General features: G+C 45.5%; 1 protein-coding gene across 3 annotated transcripts in view; it reads left to right on the plus strand.

Annotated features, from left to right (window-relative positions):
• The window catches only part of LOC146860512 (aminopeptidase N-like), an 832,137-nt gene that overhangs the window by 474,856 nt on the left and 334,917 nt on the right, over positions 1-22,364 (plus strand). For all 3 annotated transcript variants that reach the window (XM_085644423.1, XM_085644424.1, XM_085644425.1), the window contains one exon: positions 21,099-21,246. In XM_085644423.1, the coding sequence (XP_085500549.1) occupies positions 21,099-21,246 (148 nt within the window). The remainder of the gene's footprint in view (positions 1-21,098; positions 21,247-22,364) is intronic.

Raw genomic sequence — 22,364 nt, forward strand, 5'->3', positions numbered from 1 at the left:
TTCGGGCTCGACTGTTGCCATGAGGCACAGGGTCAGACTGATTTGCATATGGCCATGTCTGAACTGGGGTGGCAGAGTGGGCTAAAGAACGGTGATGGATCAAACCCAGATCTGTTGACTGGGTGTGAGTGTTTGATTGGTTCTGATGCTCCGTCCATCACAACCCCCTTTTGTACCGCTTTGTTCGCCATAAGTTGGCAGGGTATGCTCAGACGTGAGTCCCTTGCTCACTTTGCCACTGGATTCAAGCAAGCCTGGCTGAAGACGGCTGAAATGCCAGAAACCGGTCCTAGGAAGCTTGTTTCGGTCCAGTGAAGACATGGCTTGGCAGTTCGGGACGGACTGTTCCCATGAGGCACAGGGTCAGATTGATTTGCATATGGCCATGTCTGAACTGGGGTGGCAGAGTGGGCTAAAGAACGGTGATGGATCAAACCCAGATCTGTTGACTGGGTGTGAGTGTTTGATTGGTTCTGATGCTCCGTCCATCACCACCCCCTTTAGTACCGCTTTGTTCGCCATAAGTTGGCAGGGTATGCTCAGACGTGAGTCCCTTGCACACTTTGCCACTGGATTCAAGTAAGCCTAGCTGAAGACGGCTGAAATGCCAGAGACCGGTCCTAGGAAGCTTGTTTCTTGTCCAGGGAAGACATGGTTTGGCAGTTCGGGCTGGACTGTTCCCATGAGGCACAGGGTCAGACTGATTTGCATATGGCCATGTCTGAACTGGGATGGCAGAGTGGGCTAAAGAACGGTGATGGATCAAACCCAGATCTGTTGACTGGGTGTGAGTGTTTGATTGGTTCTGATGCTCCGTCCATCACCACCCCCTTTTGTACCGCTTTGTTCTCCATAAGTTGGCAGGGTATGCTCAGACGTGAGTCCCTTGCTCACTTTGCCACTGGATTCAAGCAAGCCTGGCTGAAGACGGCTGAAATGCCAGAAACCGGTCCTAGGAAGCTTGTTTCCGGTCCAGGGAAGACATGGCTTGGCAGTTCGGGCAGGACTGTTCCGATGAGGCACAGGGTCAGACTGATTTGCATATGGCCATGTCTGAACTGGGGTGGCAGAGTGGGCTAAAGAACGGTGATGGATCAAACCCAGATCTGTTGACTGTGTGTGAGTGTTTGATTGGTTCTGATGCTCTGTCCATCACCACCCCCTTTTGTACCGCTTTGTTCGCCATAAGTTGGCAGGGTATACTCAGACGTGAGTCCCTTGCTCACTTTGCCACTGGATTCAAGCAAGCCTGGTTGAAGACGGCTGAAATGCCAGAAACCTGTCCTAGGAAGCTTGTTTCCGGTCGAGGGAAGGCATGGCTTGGCAGTTCGGGCTGGACTGTTCCCATGAGGCACAGGGTCAGACTGATTTGCATATGGCCATGTCTGAACTGGGGTGGCAGAGTGGGCTAAAGAACGGTGATGGATCAAACCCAGATTTGTTGACTGGGTGTGAGTGTTTGATTGGTTCTGATGCTCCGTCCATCACCACCCCCTTTTGTACCGCTTTGTTCGCCATAAGTTGGCAGGGTATGCTCAGACGTGAGTCCCTTGCTCACTTTGCTACTGGATTCAAGCAAGCCTGGCTGAAGATGGCTGAAATTCCAGAAACCGGTCCTAGGAAGCTTGCTTCCGGTCCAGGGAAGACATGGCTTGGCAGTTTGGGCTGGACTGTTCCCATGAGGCACAGGGTCAGACTGATTTGCATATGGCCATGTCTGAACTGGGGTGGCAGAGTGGGCTAAAGAACGGTGATGGATCAAACCCAGATCTGTTGACTGGGTGTGAGTATTTGATTGGTTCTGACGCTCCGTCCAATACCACCCCATTTTGTACCGCTTTGTTCGCCATAAGTTGGCAGGGTATGCTCAGACGTGAGTCCCTTGCTCACTTTGCCACTGGATTCAAGCAAGCCTGCCTGAAGACGGCTGAAATGCCAGAAACCGGTCCTAGGAAGCTTGTTTCGGTCCAGGGAAGACATGGCTTGGCAGTTCGGGCCGGACTGTTCCCATGAGGCACAGGGTCAGATTGATTTGCATATGGCCATGTCTGAACTGGGGTGGGAGAGTGGGCTAAAGAACGGTGATGGATCAAACCCAGATCTGTTGACTGGGTGTGAGTGTTTGATTGGTTCTGATGCTCCGTCCATCACCACCCCCTTTTGTACTGCTTTGTTCGCCATAAGTTGGCAGGGTATGCTCAGACGTGAGTCCCTTGCTCACTTTGCCACTGGATTCAAGCAAGCCTGGCTGAAGACGGCTGAAATGCCAGAAACTGGTCCTAGGAAGCTTGTTTCCGGTCCAGGGAAGACATGGCTTGGCAGTTCGGGCAGGACTGTTCCCATGAGGCACAGGGTCAGATTGATTTGCATATGGCCATGTCTGAACTGGGGTGGCAGAGTGGGCTAAAGAACGGTGATGGATCAAACCCAGATCTGTTGACTGGGTGTGAGTGTTTGATTGGTTCTGATGCTCTGTCCATCACCACCCCCTTTTGTACCGCTTTGTTCGCCATAAGTTGGCAGGGTATACTCAGACGTGAGTCCCTTGCTCACTTTGCCACTGGATTCAAGCAAGCCTGGTTGAAGACGGCTGAAATGCCAGAAACCTGTCCTAGGAAGCTTGTTTCCGGTCCAGGGAAGGCATGGCTTGGCAGTTCGGGCTGGACTGTTCCCATGAGGCACAGGGTCAGACTGATTTGCATATGGCCATGTCTGAACTGGGGTGGAAGAGTGGGCTAAAGAAAGGTGATGGATCAAACACAGACCTGTTGACTGGGTGTGAGTGTTTGATTGGTTCTGATGCTCCGTCCATCACCACCTCCTTTTGTGCCGCTTTGTTCGCCATAAGTTGGCAGGGTATGCTCAGACGTGAGTACCTTGCTCACTTTGCCACTGGATTCAAGCAAGCCTGGCTGAAGACGGCTGAAATGCAAGAAACTGGTCCTAGGAAGCTTGTTTCCGGTCCAGGGAAGGCATGGCTTGGCAGTTTCGGGCTGGACTGTTCCCATGAGGCACAGGGTCAGACTGATTTGCATATGGCCATGTCTGAACTGGGGTGGCAGAGTGGGCTAAGGAACGGTGATGGATCAAACCCAGATCTGTTGACTGGGTGTGAGTGTTTGATTGGTTCTGATGCTCCGTCCATCACCACCCCCTTTTGTACCGCTTTGTTCGCCAGAAGTTGGCAGGGTATGCTCAGACATGAGTCTCTTGCTCACTTTACCACTGGATTCAAGCAAGCCTGTTTGAAGACGGCTGAAATGCCAGAAACCGGTCCTAGGAAGCTTGTTTCCGGTCCAGGGAAGGCATGGCTTGGCAGTTCGGGCTGGACTGTTCCCATGAGGCACAGGGTCAGACTGATTTGCATATGGCCATGTCTGAACTGGGGTGGCAGAGTGGGCTAAAGAACGGTGATGGATCAAACCCAGATCTGTTGACTGGGTGTGAGTGTTTGATTGGTTCTGACGCTCCGTCCAATACCACCCCATTTTGTACCGCTTTGTTCGCCATAAGTTGGCAGGGTATGCTCAGACGCGAGTCCCTTGCTCACTTTGCCACTGGATTCAAGCAAGCCTGCCTGAAGACGGCTGAAATGCCAGAAACCGGTCCTAGGAAGCTTGTTTCCGGTCCAGGGAAAACATGGCTTGGTAGTTCGGGCTCGACTGTTGCCATGAGGCACAGGGTCAGACTGATTTGCATATGGCCATGTCTGAACCGGGGTGGCAGAGTGGGCTAAAGAACGGTGATGGATCAAACCCAGATCTGTTGACTGGGTGTGAGTGTTTGATTGGTTCTGATGCTCTGTCCATCACGACCCCCTTTTGTACCGCTTTGTTCGCCATAAGTTTGCAGGGTATGCTCAGATGCGAGTCCCTTGCTCACTTTGCCACTGGATTCAAGCAAGCCTGGCTGAAGACGGCTGAAATGCCAGAAACCGGTCCTAGGAAGCTTGTTTCCGGTCCAGGGAAGACATGGCTTGACAGTTCGGGCAGGACTGTTCCCATGAGGCACAGGGTCAGACTGATTTGCATATGGCCATGTCTGAACTGGGGTGGCAGAGTGGGCTAAAGAACGGTGATGGATCAAACCCAGATCTGTTGACTGGGTGTGAGTGTTTGATTGGTTCTGATGCTCTGTCCATCACCACCCCCTTTTGTACCGCTTTGTTCGCCATAAGTTGGCAGGGTATGCTCAGACATGAGTCCCTTGCTCACTGTGCCACTGGATTCAAGCAAGCCTGGCTGAAGACGGCTGAAATGCCAGAAACCGGTCCTAGGAAGCTTGTTTCCGGTCCAGGGAAGACATGGCTTGGCAGTTCGGGCTGGACTGTTCCCATGAGGCACAGGGTCAGACTGATTTGCATATGGCCATGTCTGAACTAGGGTGGCAGAGTGGGCTAAAGAACGGTGATGGATCAAACCCAGATCTGTTGACTGGGTGTGAGTTTTTGATTGGTTCTGATGCTCCGTCCATCACCACCCTCTTCTGTACCGCTTTGTTCGCCATAAGTTGGCAGGGTATGCTCAGACGTGAGTCCCTTGCTCACTTTGCCACTGGATTCAAGCAAGCCTGGCTGAAGAAGGCTGAAATGCTAGAAACAGGTCCTAGGAAGCTTGTTTCCGGTCCAGGGAAGACATGGCTTGGCAGTTTGGGCTGGACTGTTCCCATGAGGCACAGGTTCAGACTGATTTGCATATGGCCATGTCTGAACTGGGGTGGCAGAGTGGGCTAAAGAACGGTGATGGATCAAACCCAGATCTGTTGACTGGGTGTGAGTGTTTGATTGGTTCTGATGCTCCGTCCATCACCACCCCGTTTTGTACCGCATACGGTTTGTCCAGCATGTCCTAGGTGTTTCTATAAATATATCATTTTTTTAAATAATAAAAAACAAAGGCCAGTCCGGGGGATGGGGTCCCCGGGGCCATAAGTGGCCTGAGGAGGGGGGCAACGCAGCCCCCATCCTAAAGAATTTTTTTTAAAAAGGCCATGACCCGGGGGTTGGGGTCCCCTGGGCCGATTGCGGCCTTGGGAGGGGGGCCACGCGGCCCCTTCCAAATTAATTTTTTTCAACAAAAAATATTAGGGTGCAGGCCCTGGGGGATGGGGTCCCCAGGGACAATAAATTAGAAAAAGAAGGGGGGCCACACAGCCCTCCTTCTTCAAAAAGTAAAATAAATAAAAGACCGGCATCGCGCTGGAGGCCACGCCCCCTCCTTGCAGCACTCTGCAAACGCGCCCCCTGGCCAGTTGTAAGTTGGGGAATTAATTCCCCTTCAATACTGAGGGTGCCTGAGGGCCAACTAGCCCAACAGGTATCTCCAGTATGCGCCAGGGAGCTGCGTTGCAGACAGGTGTTCTGAGGCCACGCCCCTTTTTACACCTCTATGCAACGCAGCTCTGTGGCGCTTACTGGAGGTACCTAGTGGGCAAGTTTGACCCTAGGGACCCTTAGGATTCAAGGGGACTTAATCTCTCAACTTAGAACGGCCACAGGGTGCTTTTACACAGTGGGGAAGGGAGGGGACGGGGCCTGAGGTGACGTGTGCAAATACACCCTGTGGCGCGTTTTAAGTTGGGGAAATAATTCCCCTTCAATCCTGAGTGACCCTGGGGGCCAACTAGCCCACCTGGTACTTCCAGTAAGCGCCACTGCGCTGCGTTGCAGAGAGGTGATCTAGGCCGTGCCCCTTTTTACAGCTCTCTGTAATGCAGCTCTGTGGCGCTTACTGGAGGTACCTAGTGGTCTAGTTGGACCCTAGGGACCCTCAGGATTCAAGGGGACTTAATCTCCCAACTTAAAACGGCCACAGGGCGTGTTTACACAGTGGGGAAGGGAGGGGACGGGGCCTGAGGTGACGTGTGCAAACACGCCCTGTGGCACGTTTTAAGAGGTAGTTTTAATTCCCTGCCCTAATATATAGTAGGGGCTTACAGAGGAGGTCATGCTAATCACAGGGCGACCCAAACGCATAGTGTTCCCTAGTGTATGTAGGTGTTTTCACTGTATTCTGAGTGTCTTTTAACATAGCACTGGCTCTCGGACTGGTTAGTTAGACTCAGTTACCACCAGTATCCATCTGAAAAAGTTGAGGGTACACGATGATTTTGCAACAAGGCTTCTTTCTGCTCTTCTGTTTGTTCTTTCTGCACGTTATCCTTCTTCCTGCACTTTTCTTCGTCTTTTAGGACTTCTGTTGGTTCTTTCTGCATTTCTTTTTTTCTTTCTGTGCGTTTTTTCTTCTTTCTTCACATGTCCTCTCTCAGTAGGCATAGTTAGAAATTAGCATTTAAAAAACCTTTGATATTCACTGAAAAACCATATGTTTCAGGCACGTTATAGTTAGGAATTAGCATTTAAAAAACCTTAGAAATTCACTGAAAAAAACATAGGTTTCAGGGGCGTTATAGTTAGCTGGACTTTTCACTCATACAAAACCATTGAAATTCCCCCGTTATAGTTAGTTCAGCTAACTATAACTCGCGCGCCCGCAATGCACTGCTGATGACGTCACATATTACATCACTCATGACATGGTCAGTGACATCACTCATGACATCACTGATGACAGGAGGCGGGGAGCAGGCGGGGCCGTGGGGGAATTGGGGACCCCCCCACAGCCCCCAACGGAGAGAGCCAGGGGATGGGGTCCCTGGGACCTTTAGTGGCCAGAGGAGGGGGGCAACGCTGCCCCCCTCCCAACAGTTTTTTTTAAACAGGCCATGCCCCAGGGGTTGGGGTCCCCGGGGCTGATTAAGGCCTCGGGTGGGGGGTCACACAGCCCCCTTCCCAAAAGTTTAAAAAAAATTAGGGGGCAGGCCCTGGGGGATGGGGTCCCCAGGGCCAAAAACTAAGAAAAAGAAGGGGGGCTATGCAGCCCCCTTTAAAAAAAAAGAAATACCGGCATGCCCCCTCTTTTCAGCAGTCGGCAAACGCACCCCCTGGCGTGTTTGTGAATGGGGAACAAATTCCCCTTGAATACTGGGGGTCCCTGGGAGCCAAATAGCCCAACAGGAACCTACAGTATGCGCCAGGGGGCTGCGTTGCAGAGAGGTGTTCTGAGGCCACGCCCCTTTTTACACCGCTCTGCAACGCAGCTCTGTGGCGCTTCATGGAGGTTGCTGGTGGGGTAGTTGCACCCCAGGGACCCTCAGGATTCAAGGGGGGGTAATCCCCCAACTTAAAATTCGCCACGGGGTGCGTTTGCACAGTGGTGAAGGGTGAGGGCGGGGTCTGAGGTGATATGTGTGCAAACATGCCCTGTGGCGCGTTTTAAGCTCAGGAATTCATTCCTCTTCAATCCGGAGGGTCCCTGGGGGCCAACTAGCCCATCAGGTACCTCCAGTAAGCACCACGGAGCTGCGTTGCAGAGTGTTGTAAAAAGGGGGGTGGCCTCTGAACACCTCTATGCAAGGCAGCTCTCTGGCTCATACTGGAGGAACCTGGTGGGCTAGTTGTCCTCCAGGGGCCCTCAGGATTGTGGAGGAATTAATTCCCCAACTTAAAACGCGCCACAGGGTGTGTTTGCAGACATGTCATTTCGGGCCACGCCTCCTTCCTTCACCACTGTGCAAACGCGCCCCGTGGTGCATTTTAGGTTGTGGGATTAACTCTCTTTTAATACTGAGGGTCCCTAAGGGCCAACTAGCCCAACAGGTATCTCCAGTGTGCGCCAGGGAGCTGTGTTGCAGACAGGTGTTCAGAGGCCACGCCCCTTTTTACACCTCTCTGGAACGCAGCTCTGTGGTGCTTACTGGAGGTACCCAGTGGGGTAGTTTGACCCTAGAGACCCTTAGGATTCAAGGGGACTTAATCTCTCAACTTATAACGGCCACAGGGTGGGGTTACACAGTGGTGAAGGGAGGGGACGGGTCCTGAGGAGACGTGTGCAAACACGCCCTGTGGCGCATTTTAAGTTGGGGAAATAATTCCCCTTCAATCCTGAGGGCCCATGGGGGCCAACTAGTCCACCAGGTGCTTCCAGTAAGCAGCACTGTGCTGCGTTGCAGAGAGGTGGTCCAGGCCGTGCCCATTTTCTCTGCAAGGCAGCTCTGTGGTGCTAACTAGAGATACCTGATGGACTAGTTGTACCCAAGGGACACTCAGGATTCAAGGGGACTTTATCCCCCTAATTAAAACAGCCATAAGGTGTGTTTGCACACGTCATTTCCCTTCACCAGTGTGCAAACGCGCCCTGTGGCGCGTATTAAGAGGTAGTTTTACTCCCCCTGCCCTATTATATACTAGGGGCTTACAGAGGAGGTCATGCTAATAACAGGGGTACCCCAACGCATAGTGTTCCCTAGTGTATGTAGGTGTTTTAAATGTATTCTAAGTGTCTTTTAGCATAGCGCTGGCTCTAGGACTGGTAAGTCAGAGTCAGTTACCACCAGTACCCATCTGAAAAAGTTGAGGTTACAGGATGATTTTCCATCCAAGACTCTTTCTCCTCCTCTGTTTGTTCTTTCTGCACGTCTTCCTTCTTCCGGCACTTTTCTTTGTCTTTGAGGAATTCTGCAGCTTCTTTCTGCATTTCTTTTTCTTCTTTCTGTGTGTTTTTTCTTCTTTGTTCACATGTCCTATTTCTGTAGGCATAGTTAGAAATTAGCATTTAAAAAACCTTGGAAATTCACTTAAAAAACCATAGGATTCAGGCACGTTATAGTTAGGAATTAGCATTTAAAAAACCTTAGAAATTCACAGAAAAGAACATAGGTTTCAGGGGTGTTATAGTTAGCCGGACATTTCATTCGTACAAAACCATAGAAATTCCCCATAACTCGCGCCCCCGCAATGCACTGCTGATGACGTCACATATTACATCACTCATGACATGGTCAGTGACATCACTGATGACATCACTGATGACATCACTGATTACATCATCCAGTGTCTGTGTGTTTCTGTAAAGTTTAAATATGTTTAATATATATACACACACATTAACAACTCCTTTTCTCCACCGATCCCTTGCCTCTGGAATCAAAAAGGTAGCAGACACCACTTATTTCGTGCAATTGATTTTGTTTATTTTCAGTCGTGCTCTGCCGCCATGATGCGTTTCAGCCCCTAGAGACCTTTATCACATGATATACACACATATATATATTTTTTCACTGAAAAAAAGGTTACAGGGACATTATAGTTAGGCTCTCATTTCAATCGTACAAAACCATGGAAATTCTGCAGTTATAGTTATCTGATCTAACTATAACTTACACCCCCACAATGCAGTACTTATTAACTCACATATTACATCACTCATGACATGGTAAGTGACATCACTGGTGTCATCTCAATTTGCATCATCCAGTGAGTGTGAGTGTTTTCTGAAAGATTGAGTGTTAAACATATATACCAAGTTACTGGAAAAATTAAAATAGAGTACTTTGTGTACTACTACTGAGTGATACTATTTCTAATATATATTATGCAAGAGACTGTGCGTATCCATGTGTAACTGCGTGTCTAAATGCCTGCATGAGTGTGTAAGTGGATGTGTGAGTATATGTATGGGTGAGTGGGGAAGTGAGCGCCTTTGTCAGCGTCTAGTTGAATGGGTGGGTGAGGGTGTGTGAGTGGCTGTGTGAGTGCCTCTATGATTGAGTAATTCAGTGTGTAAGTGGGTATATGGGTGAGTGAGTGGCTGCTTGACTGGGTATAAGGGTGAGAGAGTGGTTGTGTCACTGGCTGTTTTGTTGACTCTGCCTCCCTAAACATCCTTGCACCATGTGACATGTACCTTGAGGGGCCTGTCACACGGTGCAGAGATGTTTCAAAACTTCAATTTTTCAATGGGAGCGTGTGTTGTGGGTGATTTCAGTCCGCTGCACAAACTCCCATTGCAAAATGGAAGTTTGCGACCTTACCATGTGCAATTGCATTCCAATTGCGCGGTAGAAACTGCTGACCTATCGTCGGGCAGTTCCTTCAATTAAATGATGTCGGCCGGAGGCAACACAGATCGACATTGAAATGAGGGTCTATGTCTTTTATGGAATGGCCTGTTTTGCACTGCTTGACTCAAGTATTTTAAATGACTTTATATTTGGTGTTTCATTGTATTTTTATTAATATTAATGATCTGATATACTTTTATGGTTTAAATATCAGATACAGTAATGAATGAATGGCATAATTTAAGTGGCACTAAATGGTATTTTCTTTATGACTGATAGTTGGTGCTCACTTCAGTCTGGACAAAGCTATACCTCTCAGATGAGCTGTAATCAGAGCAAAACAATGTGTCTAGGGTTGCTTTTATTCAATCCAAAACTGTAATACTGTGCCTGAAGTGGTAAAAAGCTTTTGTCACTTTTCAGCTCAACTTGGTTGGCACTTGTTCGTCCTATACTTAAAAACGTTGATCCCTAGCTTGGCATGAATGGCACTGTACTAATCCTAGGCTGAAAAACTCCACTAGAGAGTGAGCAGATACAAAGAAGTGCTGGCAGTGTTGTAGGGCACACCATATAAAGGAGCTGCTCTCCACCTAAGCTTGGGAGCTACCCACAATTCCCTGCTTCCGTTCTTAGATATATAAATATATCTATATAATTATAGATACAGATATAGATATATAAATAGATATAAGTATATACAGATATATGTTTTTGATTGCAATTAATTTATATAATGCAAATTGTTTACACATTTTTGTATTTTTCTCTTAATTAATTAATTTTGTTGATGTTATTGAATATTTTTTTTACTTATAAAGAATAATATTGGTGAATTAATAATGAATATATATTTCAAATATATGTATTTGTGCAAACAAAACATATAGATATTTAAAAATAAATATTTTCATATTTTTGCAAAATTTATGAATTTTCTAAATTAAAAAGAGCAATTTGTTTTGAAGAAATGCAATTTTGTTTATATTAGCTTATCAAACTTGTAAAAAACTATACTTGTTTAGAATGGATGGATTTTTTTTATTTAGTTTTCAATCATAGGTGTATACATCTCTGAAGAAATAAATATAACCTAATTGAAGTTTGAGCGAAATAGTATTTTCAAATATTTTAAGGACTATGGTTAAGTTATATTATAGTCTTATTTATTATATGTGCATGGTTGTAAATTATATATTTACGTTTTCGGTACAATATATTTTTGTAGTCAATATTTACTTCAGTTAATTTTAAATATGTATATTACTGTTGTCAATATTTTGATTGTAGATTTTTTTTAAACTTCTATATTTTTGCCTGTTGGTATTATGATAATAAATGTTGGTAAATTTTATAAACATAGAAAAAAACATTTTGGTAGTTAGTGTTTTTGCCTTAGTATTTTTGTAGCTCAGTATCTTTATAACCGATATGTAGGTCTAACATTTTCATTTGGAGATTTCTCATTTGCAGCAGGATACAATTGTTTTAGTCAAAGCAGATAGAACTATGTTTAGCCTCTCAAACTATACCTCCCCGGCACAACTAAGGTTGGAGTTTGGCCTATTGAAGCAATCATGGGCCAGGTACAGAGCATACATCATCTGATGGAATAAGATCATATAATCGCCCCCAAATACTTTAAATCAGATCTTATGGCAAGACCTCCAACAGAGGGAAAATTCCCCTGCAAAAAGCTACCTTCAGGAGAATCTGGCAAGCACTGGGCTCTTGGCTCTTTGGAATACACAGATCTATCATCTAGCCTTTAATAAACAGGTCTGGAAATCTTTGAAACAACTGTCTTTGGTGGAGGATAAAGCTGCCTTTTCGGCCAGATCTCACACTTGGATGACTTTGAATTAACTACAAGATCTAGCCCCTCAAAAATATTTTAATTTGGGATACCCAAAATTTCATAAACTAAAATTCTTAAAGCTTCGCCTTGGCATGATCCCGTGCACCCAGAACCTTCCACTGTGGAAGCGGGTGTTAACCCCAATTTCTTGCAGCCTGTGCAAAAACGACCGGAGAGATATCACTCATCTCCTATGCTGCTGCAAGGAGTTGCTGCAGGAAAGGAGACAGCTGCTTAAAATCCCCTTCAATCAAAGGGGTATTCGCTCAAGGAGGCAAGCAGTTTTGGCATGCTTTGACCCAGCAACACCACAACTAAACTGCAGATTAGTAAGATTTCCTGCATTAGTCGAGCAAAAAATGCCAGTACAAAATCAAGCCTCACCTGGGTTTAGGAGCAGTCCTACTGGACATCACTCTAAGTAGGCCTAGGCACAAAAAATTGCCTCCAACTTAAACACCAGCGATTATAGTGTAACTTCATTCAACTCAAGATCAGAGGCCGTTCCAATTAAGGTAGAACCGGGAAGCCCTCATCAAGTATACAGATTGGACCCTCCATATTGCATCTCTCTGGTCAGACTGCACCAGCTGATTCGGCAATGAACTCTGTACTGACTGCATTGCCTACACCGGCAGCAAGTTGCACTAGCACCAAAGTGCTCTTATCTTGTCAGTGATCTAATTTCTTTAAAGTTTTAATTGGCTATGAAATTCACAAACGTGCAATTAATATTTTATTATGGCCTTATGGTTTCAATCGATGTTTTTGTATTTCATTGGATTTCAGTAACTATGCAAATATAATAAATTCAAAATTCAATTGTTTTTTTTAGTCTAATTTGTAGGTTATGAGAGTGTGTCAGATACAGGATTTGCCAGAGATGAAAACATTGTGCTAAATGAAGTATCATGACTTGCAAGTTTGCAAAATGTATTTTTTAAACTTTAACAGAATTGCACATGTTTAAACTAGCAAAACATTATTCTAAAATGTAATGCTGTCTCTGCCCAGTAATCAATAGCTATTACTCCTGCAGCAGCAGGCTTTGGATGAACACATGTAGCCGGTTAATTGTGCTGCCTCTGTCTCCTGAGCCCTCTCAGCCACCCCCCCACACTGTCCTCATCGTACTATGACCAGTTGAAATCACCGTCCTGTTTACAGACCACTGCCTCCCGTTCTATCCCCTTGCACTGTTATATGTCCCTCTCCTAGCAGTATCTACACTTCAGGTCACCTGGATGATTTCATTCTCTAAAACAGTCCAAGTCCCTGCTGCAGGATATTCCAGCATTGGGGCATACAGCAGCAGGAATTCAGCACTTGTGCCTGGCCTACCACTTAATCTTGAATTTTAAATCAGAGGACTTCACCTGACTTTACCATCTCTGATGTTTGCTGCATTTCTTGTGAGTTCAAAACACTTCCTCAACTCCCCAAAAACATGATTTTATTAGTTTTCACTTGAACAAAGAATAAGGTGTAAATCTTTCACAGGAGCAGCAATCAGCCTTAAGCAGTGAGCATTTTTGGGCATCATCCAAATTACGGAAGGGATGGATTTTAGATTTGCTGGTTAGCCACATATCTATCTTTGGTTCTTTTGAAGACTTTAGGACAATAGCACCAATGCTGTCCACTTTGGCCGATACCCATCTTGGATGAGAGGTTGATCTTACAGTCTGGCAAGAAGGCCCTGTAAGAACATCAGAAATTAGTTGAGGAGGATGTGAGTCCTATACAGGTAATACGTCGAACAATGTTTCAAGGTCAAACACAGAGTTTTAATAATTTAAACCAGAGATCGACTTCTGGTAGCTTTGGCACATAGCAAACAGGCTTATTGTGTCAAGTATTTAACCACACTAAAACAGTCAAATATTCAAAATACAACACAATAAAAAATAAAATACCCACTTTATAAAAATTTGATTTTTTTATGAGAAACCTAGCACCAAACTAATGAATAACCAATAAGGGAGACTGAAGATATGTATTTTCAAAGTTGTTAGAATAATAGCACCAAGAACGAGGCAAACAGAACCTACTGTTTGTGGTTGACCAAGGCCAAGGCAACATTTCAAACCTACCATTAAGGAGCAGAGGTGGTATACACCAGGCCATCATCTTGATCAACGTTTTTACCTCATGACATAGTCTTCTATGAAGAATTTGAAATCCTGTATGAGGGCAAGGTTGAAGGCTTTATCGGTAAAGTCCTCTCAAAGTTAGATAACCATTTGACAACATCCCACTGAAGCCATAGGTTTTGGTTAGAAAACTTCTGAGTGGGAAAATGCAAAGCCCCCTCATCATTCAGATACTTTTGGCATTTAATCTTGGTCAAGATTTCTATCTTGTAAAGATAGAAATCTTGACCAAGATTAAATGCCAAAAGTATCTGAATGATGAGGGGGCTTTGCATTTTGAGCACTTTTTTTTAGGTGCTCAAAATCTTCCAGCAGGGTAAGCCTTCTGCAATCAAACACCTCTGCCTTGAGGTCCCGCTGAAGCTCTTGATGTCTTGGAAGTCCAAAAGTGTTCTAAGCCTAAAATTTTGATAATTTCTAGGACATTCCCTATTTGCCACCTCCAAGAATCTTGGGTCCTCAGGAACACTTAGAGGCCAGGACATTCCAACAGAAGGCATCACCAAGTTCTAGTCCAGTTCCATTTGCAACTGGTCAACTGATCACTCCAGTAAAAAGTCCTCATGCTGCTTTTTATGCTGCTTTAGCCACATGGGAAGTCAGCCAACCGATGCTTGGAGTCTACTTCTGAGCCATGGGTATAGGCGGGAGCAGGTCCAGCCCTTAACGTCTCCAGACAGGTTACAGATCCTGTCCTTTGTTTTTCTTCAACAGAAAGTGTTCTGAGGAGCTCGGTGTGAGATGCTATTAGTTAATGGATGGATGTGACTCCTAGACACTCCCTGACCCAAGGGCAAACCTTCAAACTTTTGCAGCACATTGTGTTTTCAGACAAATCTTTTCATAGGGCATCATTTTCAGTAAAAGGCAACATCATTCTGCCCTAAGATAGAGCTAGTGGTACACTGTTAGAATACAAATTATGCCTTCATACTGTTTTATGTATGTTAACATTTCGGCGCCATTTTGTGTACCAGCGCCATTTTGTATCATGAGCTTTTGATGATAGATGAGAATGCATAGAAGAATAATTATAGATGTGCTACTTCAACCAGCGAAGGGACTACGCACTAGATTATGGAAAATCTGTGCTGATTAATAGTGATCTTCCAGTTGCTGTTAAGTCTTTGAAGCTCTGCATGGCCAAGGCACAAAGCCTGGCTCAGCCCAAGGGACAGTGTGAACAACTAATCACCTTAAATGCCATGGTATGTAATGTGAATTTGTAGAGCGTGGATAATCACCTGTGAGGGTATCCAGGCACTGAGTAGGGCTGCCTGAGAGTGGAAGAGGAGAGTATGCCTGCTTTGTCTGAAATAGCCATGTCTTGAGGTTCCTTTGGAAGTCCACGAGAGAGGGAGTGGGTCTGAAGTGTTTCTGTAGGTTTTGGATGCAAGGTATGAGAAGGAGCGTCCTTTGCTTCTTGTCTTCTTGATGCAAGTGAGGTGTGCATTTGCCTGAGATGCAGATCAAAGGTGTCTGGTGGGTTGGTAGAAGTTGAGTAGGTGGTTCAGGTAAGCTGGATCATTGTTGTTGAGAGCTTTATAGGTGTGGGTGAGTAGCTTGAACTTATATCTTTTCTGGACTGGGAGCCAGTGGAGATTCTCAGGTATGGAGAGATGTGGTTATTTCATGGGATGTTCAGGATGTGTCTGGTGGCAGTGCTTTGGGTGGTTTGGAGTTGGACTAGGACATGGGCTGGGATTCGGATGTAGATTGTGTTTCTGCAATCAAGTTTACCTGGGTGACCATTTGTCTGGTATTCACTCAGTGGGATCCACTTGAAAGTCTTGTGTGGCATTCTTAGGATGGGCAAGCATTGATCTGTGTGCTCATGGAGAGGTTCGTGTCCAGAATGACCCCAAGGTTCTTGTCATGGTCGACAGAGGTGGGTGGGGAGTCAAGCTCAAGGGGTCACCAAGAGCCAGCCCAGGGAGAGTGGTTTCTGCCAAATATAAGGACTTTGGTTTTGTCAGTTGTTTTTCATCCAAGCAGCGACGATGCTCATGGAGTTAACAAAGTTTACTTTCCAGGTGTTGTTTGAGTCGATAAGGGAGAGGATGACTTGTGTGCCATTAGCATAGGATACTATGTTGATAATGTGGGCTCTAACGATGTCTGCAAAAGTGTCATGCAGACGTTGAAGAGTGCTGGGCTGAGCGATGAGCCTTGAGGGACTCCACAGATAAGTTTCTTGGGGTTTGAGGTGTAGGGTGTACGTCTAACTCATTCAGTTTTATTCATGAGGAAGGAGGATATTCACTTAAGGGCCAGTCCACAGATTCCCAAGTGCTAAAGCTTTCTGATGAGTAACTTATGGGAGACCATATCGAAAGCTGAGGAGAGGTCAAGGATGAGGAGTGCAGCCATTTCTCCTCGGTCAAGGATGCTTCTGATGTAATCGGTGGCCTCAATGAGGGCTGTCTCTGTGCTATGGTTGGTTCAAAAGCCTGATTGAGAGCTGTCTAGGAGTTGATGGAGCTCTAGGTGGTCTGCAAGTTGGGTATTGATGGCTTTCTCAATGACTTCAGTTGGAAAAGGCAGGAGCGAGATGGGTCTGTAGCTGCTGAGGGTGTTGGGGTCCACTGTTGGTTTCTTCAATAATGTGTGGACTTTTGCATTTTCCCAACAATACAGGAATGTGGGGATGGTTATGTAGGTGTTGATGATATCGGTGGACGCAGGGAAGATGTTGGTTCTTCCAAGCTTGTATATGAAGTGGGGGTATGGGTCCGAGGGGGCTCCTGAGTGGATGGTAATGGTAATGGTAAGGATATTTCTAAAGCGCTGACATTCATCCCAAAGGATATCATGGCGCTAAGATTAACAGAGTGCAGAGTGCTGCCGAGAATAGACAGGAGAGTTAACGAGTGTTAGGGAACAACATGGTTTTAAGTTTTTTCCTAAAGGTGAGGTAATCATCAGTGAGTCTTAGATCTATTGATAAATTGTTCCACAGATTTGCGGCTAAGTGTGAAAAGGCACGGCCTCCCGTCCTGACCTTTTTTATACGGGTGGTTACCGCTCTTGCGGTGGTTTGGGATCGGAGGTTTCTGTTTGGTACATAGAAATTGACTCTATGTTGTAGAATATTCGGGCCAGTGTCGTGCAGTGCTCTGTGAGTAATGCACAGTATTTTAAAGGCGGCCCTTTCTCTCATTGGGAGCCAGTGTAGGGTTCTCAGGCAGCTGGTCGCTGAGTCATATTTTCTCTTGTTACATACAGCTTTTGCTGCCGCATTCTGAACAAGCTGTAGTTTTGAAAATAGGTAATCTGCCATGCCGACGAATAGGGAATTCCCGTAATCCAGTCTACTAATTAATAGTGATTGGACTAAGATCTTTCTGCATTCCAAGGGAATCCAGGGAAATACTCTTCGAAGCATTTTCAAAAGTGCGAAGCCTTTACCACAAGTAATTGATACATGGTCTTTCATTGACAAAGCATTGTCAATGTGGACTCGTAGATTCTTCGCCTTCTGAGTTGGTTTGGGGGGTGTGCCAAGACTGTTGGGCCACCAGGTATCATCCCAAAGCTGCTGGGAAGCGCCGAATAGCAAAATCTCCGATTTGTCGGCATTTAACTTCAAACAGTGGTTTTGCATCCAGCTAGATAGTTCAGAGAGACAGTTGTGTAATCTGGTTTTAGTGCCGTCTTCACTGTTTAATGCAATCATAAGTTGCGTATCATCTGCGTATGAGCAGATGTCCACGCCCCACTTCTTCCCGATCGTAGCTAGTGAGGAGACGTAAACATTAAATAGCGTTGGGCTTAATGATGCCCCCTGTGGTACACCATATTTAATCTTTCGAGGAATGGAAGAATAGCCGCCAAGTCGAACCGATTGCAATCTGTCCGTTAAGAAGGAATTCAACCACGTCAGGGCTTTTCCCTGTATTCCTTTAGCAGCTAATGTTTTTATCAGGAGGTTGTGGGATACGGTATCGAAAGCCGCTGATAAGTCTAACAGTATCAGGGCCACCGTTTTACCCCTATCCACCTGGTTTCTGATGTCGTCAAGTACTGCCAAAAGGGTTGTTTCAGTACTGTTGTTGGACCTGAAGCCCGTCTGTGAAACATCAAGCAAGTTATTGGCTTCCAGAAATTGTGAGAGTTGCTTATTCACCAGTTTCTCCAATACTTTTGAGAGGTATGGTAACTGTGATATGGGTCGGTAGTTAGCTGGGTTTTTTATATCTGTACCTACTTTTTTTAGTAAAGGCGTAACCACTGCTGTTTTCCAAATAGTTGGAAATTTCGCCTGGTCAAGAGACATGTTTAAAACTTGTGTCACTATTGGACCAATGAGAGGAATTATTTGAAGGAATATGTGGTGTGGACATGGATCCAGTGGGGAGCCAGATTTAATTTCAGACATGACCTTGGCTACTTGCTCTTCTGAGAAAGGTCCGAAGGCAGGACAGCTAGCCAATGTGCAGGGCTCTGCATCGGTGTGCTGCTCTGGCGTTACCGGATCGGTACTTGGGAAGGATGAATAAATTTTATCGATTTTATCGAAAAAGAAATCACTAATTTCGTTGCATCTTTCCTGTGACGGTGACAAATTTGATGTAAGGCCAGGGGGAATGCAAAGTTCTCGAACAATTTTAAAGAGTGCTTTAGAAGAGTGTTTATGTTCGAAAATTTGTTGTGAAATTTGTGGTTGTTGTGGTATTCATTAAGGAGAGGATTTATTAATTCGAGAGGAGATTCCAGATGTTTAACTGCTGTTTGGCATTGAAGGAGGTGTCCAGCAGGTCGGGGGAGTTTGTATTGGTATGCTGAGAGCCGAATGTGCTGTAAATCTGGCAGCCTTCTGTTCAGAGAAGTATGAGAGCTCATTCCAGAGTGCTTGGGATGGGATGAGGTCCTTGTTGGCAGCTGTGGGATAGGAGAACTACTTGATGGTGGTGAAGAGTTCTTTGCATTTGCCGGAGCTGGCTCTGAGTCTGAGAGTTAGAGCCTTTTTCTTTGCGTCTCAAAGTTGGTGGTGGTAGAGGATTGAGAACAGCTGTGTGTGTGGATCTTGCAGTGGTGCTTGAACTCCCTGATGTTGTTTGTGTACCAACTAGGTCATTGGCTGCTTATGTACATCGTGTTTCTGGTGGAAGCCGTGCGGTTGACAGAGTGGGTGAGCGTTTATTGAAGAGCTCGGTTTTGACATTGAGGTTCCTGATATGGTTGAGTGGGCGTTCCTGTAGGGTCTTGACCCAGTTTTCTATAGATATTTTGCCTTAGTGTCTTGATAACCCTTTTGGTTTTTCTAGTGGGGCGGCTTGGTGGGTGGGTATCTAGAAATGTATGTATGTAGTGGTCAAGCCAAGTGAGAGGGGTCATGTGGGAAGCTATCAAACATTGCTTCAGAATTCACCATTTGGTTTCATTTGTAGGAATCTAGTAAAGTACATTTGTCAACTCTGAAACCATACTCTATTGAATTTGAGTTCTGAGAGTCCTATAATGAACTCACTTGTAGGTAACTGTGTCCTGAATGCAGGATAGCGGTATACGACAGGGGGATGTTGAGATTTGTTATGTTATGTAGCCACTTACATTATCACTGCTTTTAGTGTTGCAAAAACTCTTACACTGTTCTGATGGGAAGCTTGAATAACTAAAACACACATGTAATGCCACACCTATTTCACTAATTATGGGGGAGAGTAACTACTTTTGAGTGTGGTTTCCAGAACATGAGGCATGGTCTGGAAGACTTTCAACAGTGCACACAATACTTAAAAGACACTTGTGGTGCAGTAATGGTATAAGCACCAGTGGTGTTGGAGTCAACGGTCCTTCTGCTCTTGTTATGTAGAAAAGATGGCCGTATTGTGTTATAGTGAGCTTTTCACACCTCTGGGACAGCTGCCACTGCACCAGCACCTCTGCAAATTATTGTAGGGTGTTGAAGCTAAGACTTTACTTCACAGGTGGGCGAGCGACTGAAAGCTCGAGCCAGGCTATAGCCTGAAGACTGAAGTCTGGCTCAGATCAAGGTCATGTTGGAACCTCAGGCATATGATTAGCCGAGCTTTCATTTGACCTCTACCTGCCTCCATTGCACTGCCCAGGTTGTGGCCTTATGGCCAGAGCTACCACTTTTGAAACTGGGTAACCAGGCTCGAGTCACGGCATCAGCTTAACATCCTGTGATCCTTTGCAATTCACTTAATCTTCCTGTGCCTATAAAAAAAATGTAGGTGAACTGGTGTGGTGTCAGTGAGACTGCTGACCCCACCCCACTTTGTGATGAAGTGTCACTGATTGACACTCGACCTTGAGCGACCAGGTGTAAGGCAATGAGTTACGTTACCCTTCGTCACTGAGGGGGAGGACTCAAGGACCTTTGCTGAGCTGAGGAGGTCATGCCCAGCAAAGTTCAGCTCAGGCAGCCAGGCGCCTGCACATTTAGCACATGTCAAGCTCCTGGCTGACTGACCTGAAAATTAACAGTGTCTGTCAGGCCGACCTTTGCTCAGCCTGACAGACACTGTTTGTGAGGGGTGAAAGGTGAGGGGGTGTGGCCCCTCAGCCCCTCTGGACGGGCCACGGCTGGCTCAGCCACTTATGTGAATGTAGGCAAATATGTTACCAAAACTTTGTATGACAGCACTTTCAAATATGTGAGTTTAGAATACCAGTTGTACGAAAACCTACTGTGTTTGATTTAATAGACTATAATGTTGCTATACAATAATTTGGGTCACAAACAAGGTGTATATGGCAACTGTCTTGCCTCTTGGTTCACTAAATAATGACACTGTTGCCAGGGTGGAGATGGAATAGATCTAAGTTCATGTTTAATAAGTACTTCTTAGTGTAGTGCGTTAATGTGACGTTTCAGTGTCAAAGCTTCGACATGTGAAAGAAAGACCCTTGTTTGAATTGTAGAGTTTATGTAAGGTCTGCTCTATAGTTTACATAGCACACAGTTTCAGGGCTCGGTACTTCCGGTAAATATTTTGGCACGCCAAACTCTACTTGAAAGGTGTCTATTGCTTCATCTGTTTTCTTGTTCCTTTTTAGAAATATATTCTGTGCTGTACTTAAATTTGTTTAAAAACTATTAAGATGATGGCTTCAGGAATTCCTTGATGTTAAACCGTTTTGTGGTCGGGAAAAAAATGAATGTAATGTTTTATTATAAAAAGAAGGTGTGTACTAATGCCAGCTTATTTTGCTTTCAGAGCTCAACGTAAAAGCATAACGTCTGCCCTCGATACCACCAAATTTCTCTCCAGTCAGACCGAGTACATGCCATGGCAGGCGGCGCTGATCAACTTGAGTTACTTCAAGCTGATGTTGGATCGCAGCAGTGTGTATGGATCCATGATGGTATGGGACGCGCCTTTAAATGCACCACCTTCAAGACATGAGCAAAATGCAAGCCACAAGATATGCCTTAGAAAAACATTCTACCTGCAGATAACTGGATGAATGTTTAGCCACTTAGTTGTTTATAAATAATTGGCTTTGTAATTTAATCCTTTCTCTTTTTTCTGGAAACCTATGATCTGGCAGGGTGTGACATAAGGCAAAGTGATGAGAGCGTAATTATGCTTTACTGGTTGCATAATACAATTCCAGCTCAGACATGTCATAAGTTGCGGAATGATTGTGACTGGCCAACTTCAGCTTTGTGTGTATGTGTTTGTCTTTTTTAAACAGCAAACCTAGGTGGGGGAAACAAACGTACGCATTTACAATTTTAGGTAAGGGAAATCTCTGGTTTCAGCACTCCACAGGAGTTCACAGGTATTGAATGACGTTGGGCCAGACCTACATAAATTAGGAAGTGCGATTTCCAAATTGCGATTCTTACCGATTCGAAATTAGTTAATCAAAACATGCACTCAGCATGTTAGTCACGCTGTAACAATTTGAATATGAATAATAAAAACATAAAAGCTTTCTGGAATATAAAACAAAGAAGTTACAAGAAACTTGAACAACTTGATTGGATTTTCTTACCTATTATTTTTCTCCAGGGTGCAGGGCTTTATTTATGAAATTGTGTTATCTGCATGGCAGTGGTATCCAGGAGCGGCAGATACTGACAGGGGGGCAGATTTACAAGCCCCCTGCACCACTTTTGCTTCATTAGTAACATGGGAAAAATGATGCAAAAGTGGGCAAGGGGCTTGTAAATCTGCCCCTGGGTGTGCACCAAACATAATTTCAGGGACCGGGGAGGTGCGAGTTCATGTATGAATCGAAGACAACTCAGCTCGCAGACACAGGCATTCAGGGCTCTTTTTTCCAAGCTCGTTGTCTGCAGCTCATGCCCAGTCCTAACTGGGAGAATTTCCGACTTAATGTATGCTCTGCAGATAGCAAAGCTTCAGATAAAAAACGAAGGCCTAGACCCAGCGGTGCAGCGTGGGTCGCCAGCACCTGGGGCAAGGCAAGTATTGCGCCCCCTAACCCGTGGATCGTTAGCACTTGCCGGCCCA

Source organism: Triturus cristatus, chromosome 3_1, assembly GCF_964204655.1.
Source record: "Triturus cristatus chromosome 3_1, aTriCri1.1, whole genome shotgun sequence".
Classification (NCBI taxonomy): Eukaryota; Metazoa; Chordata; class Amphibia; order Caudata; family Salamandridae; genus Triturus; species Triturus cristatus.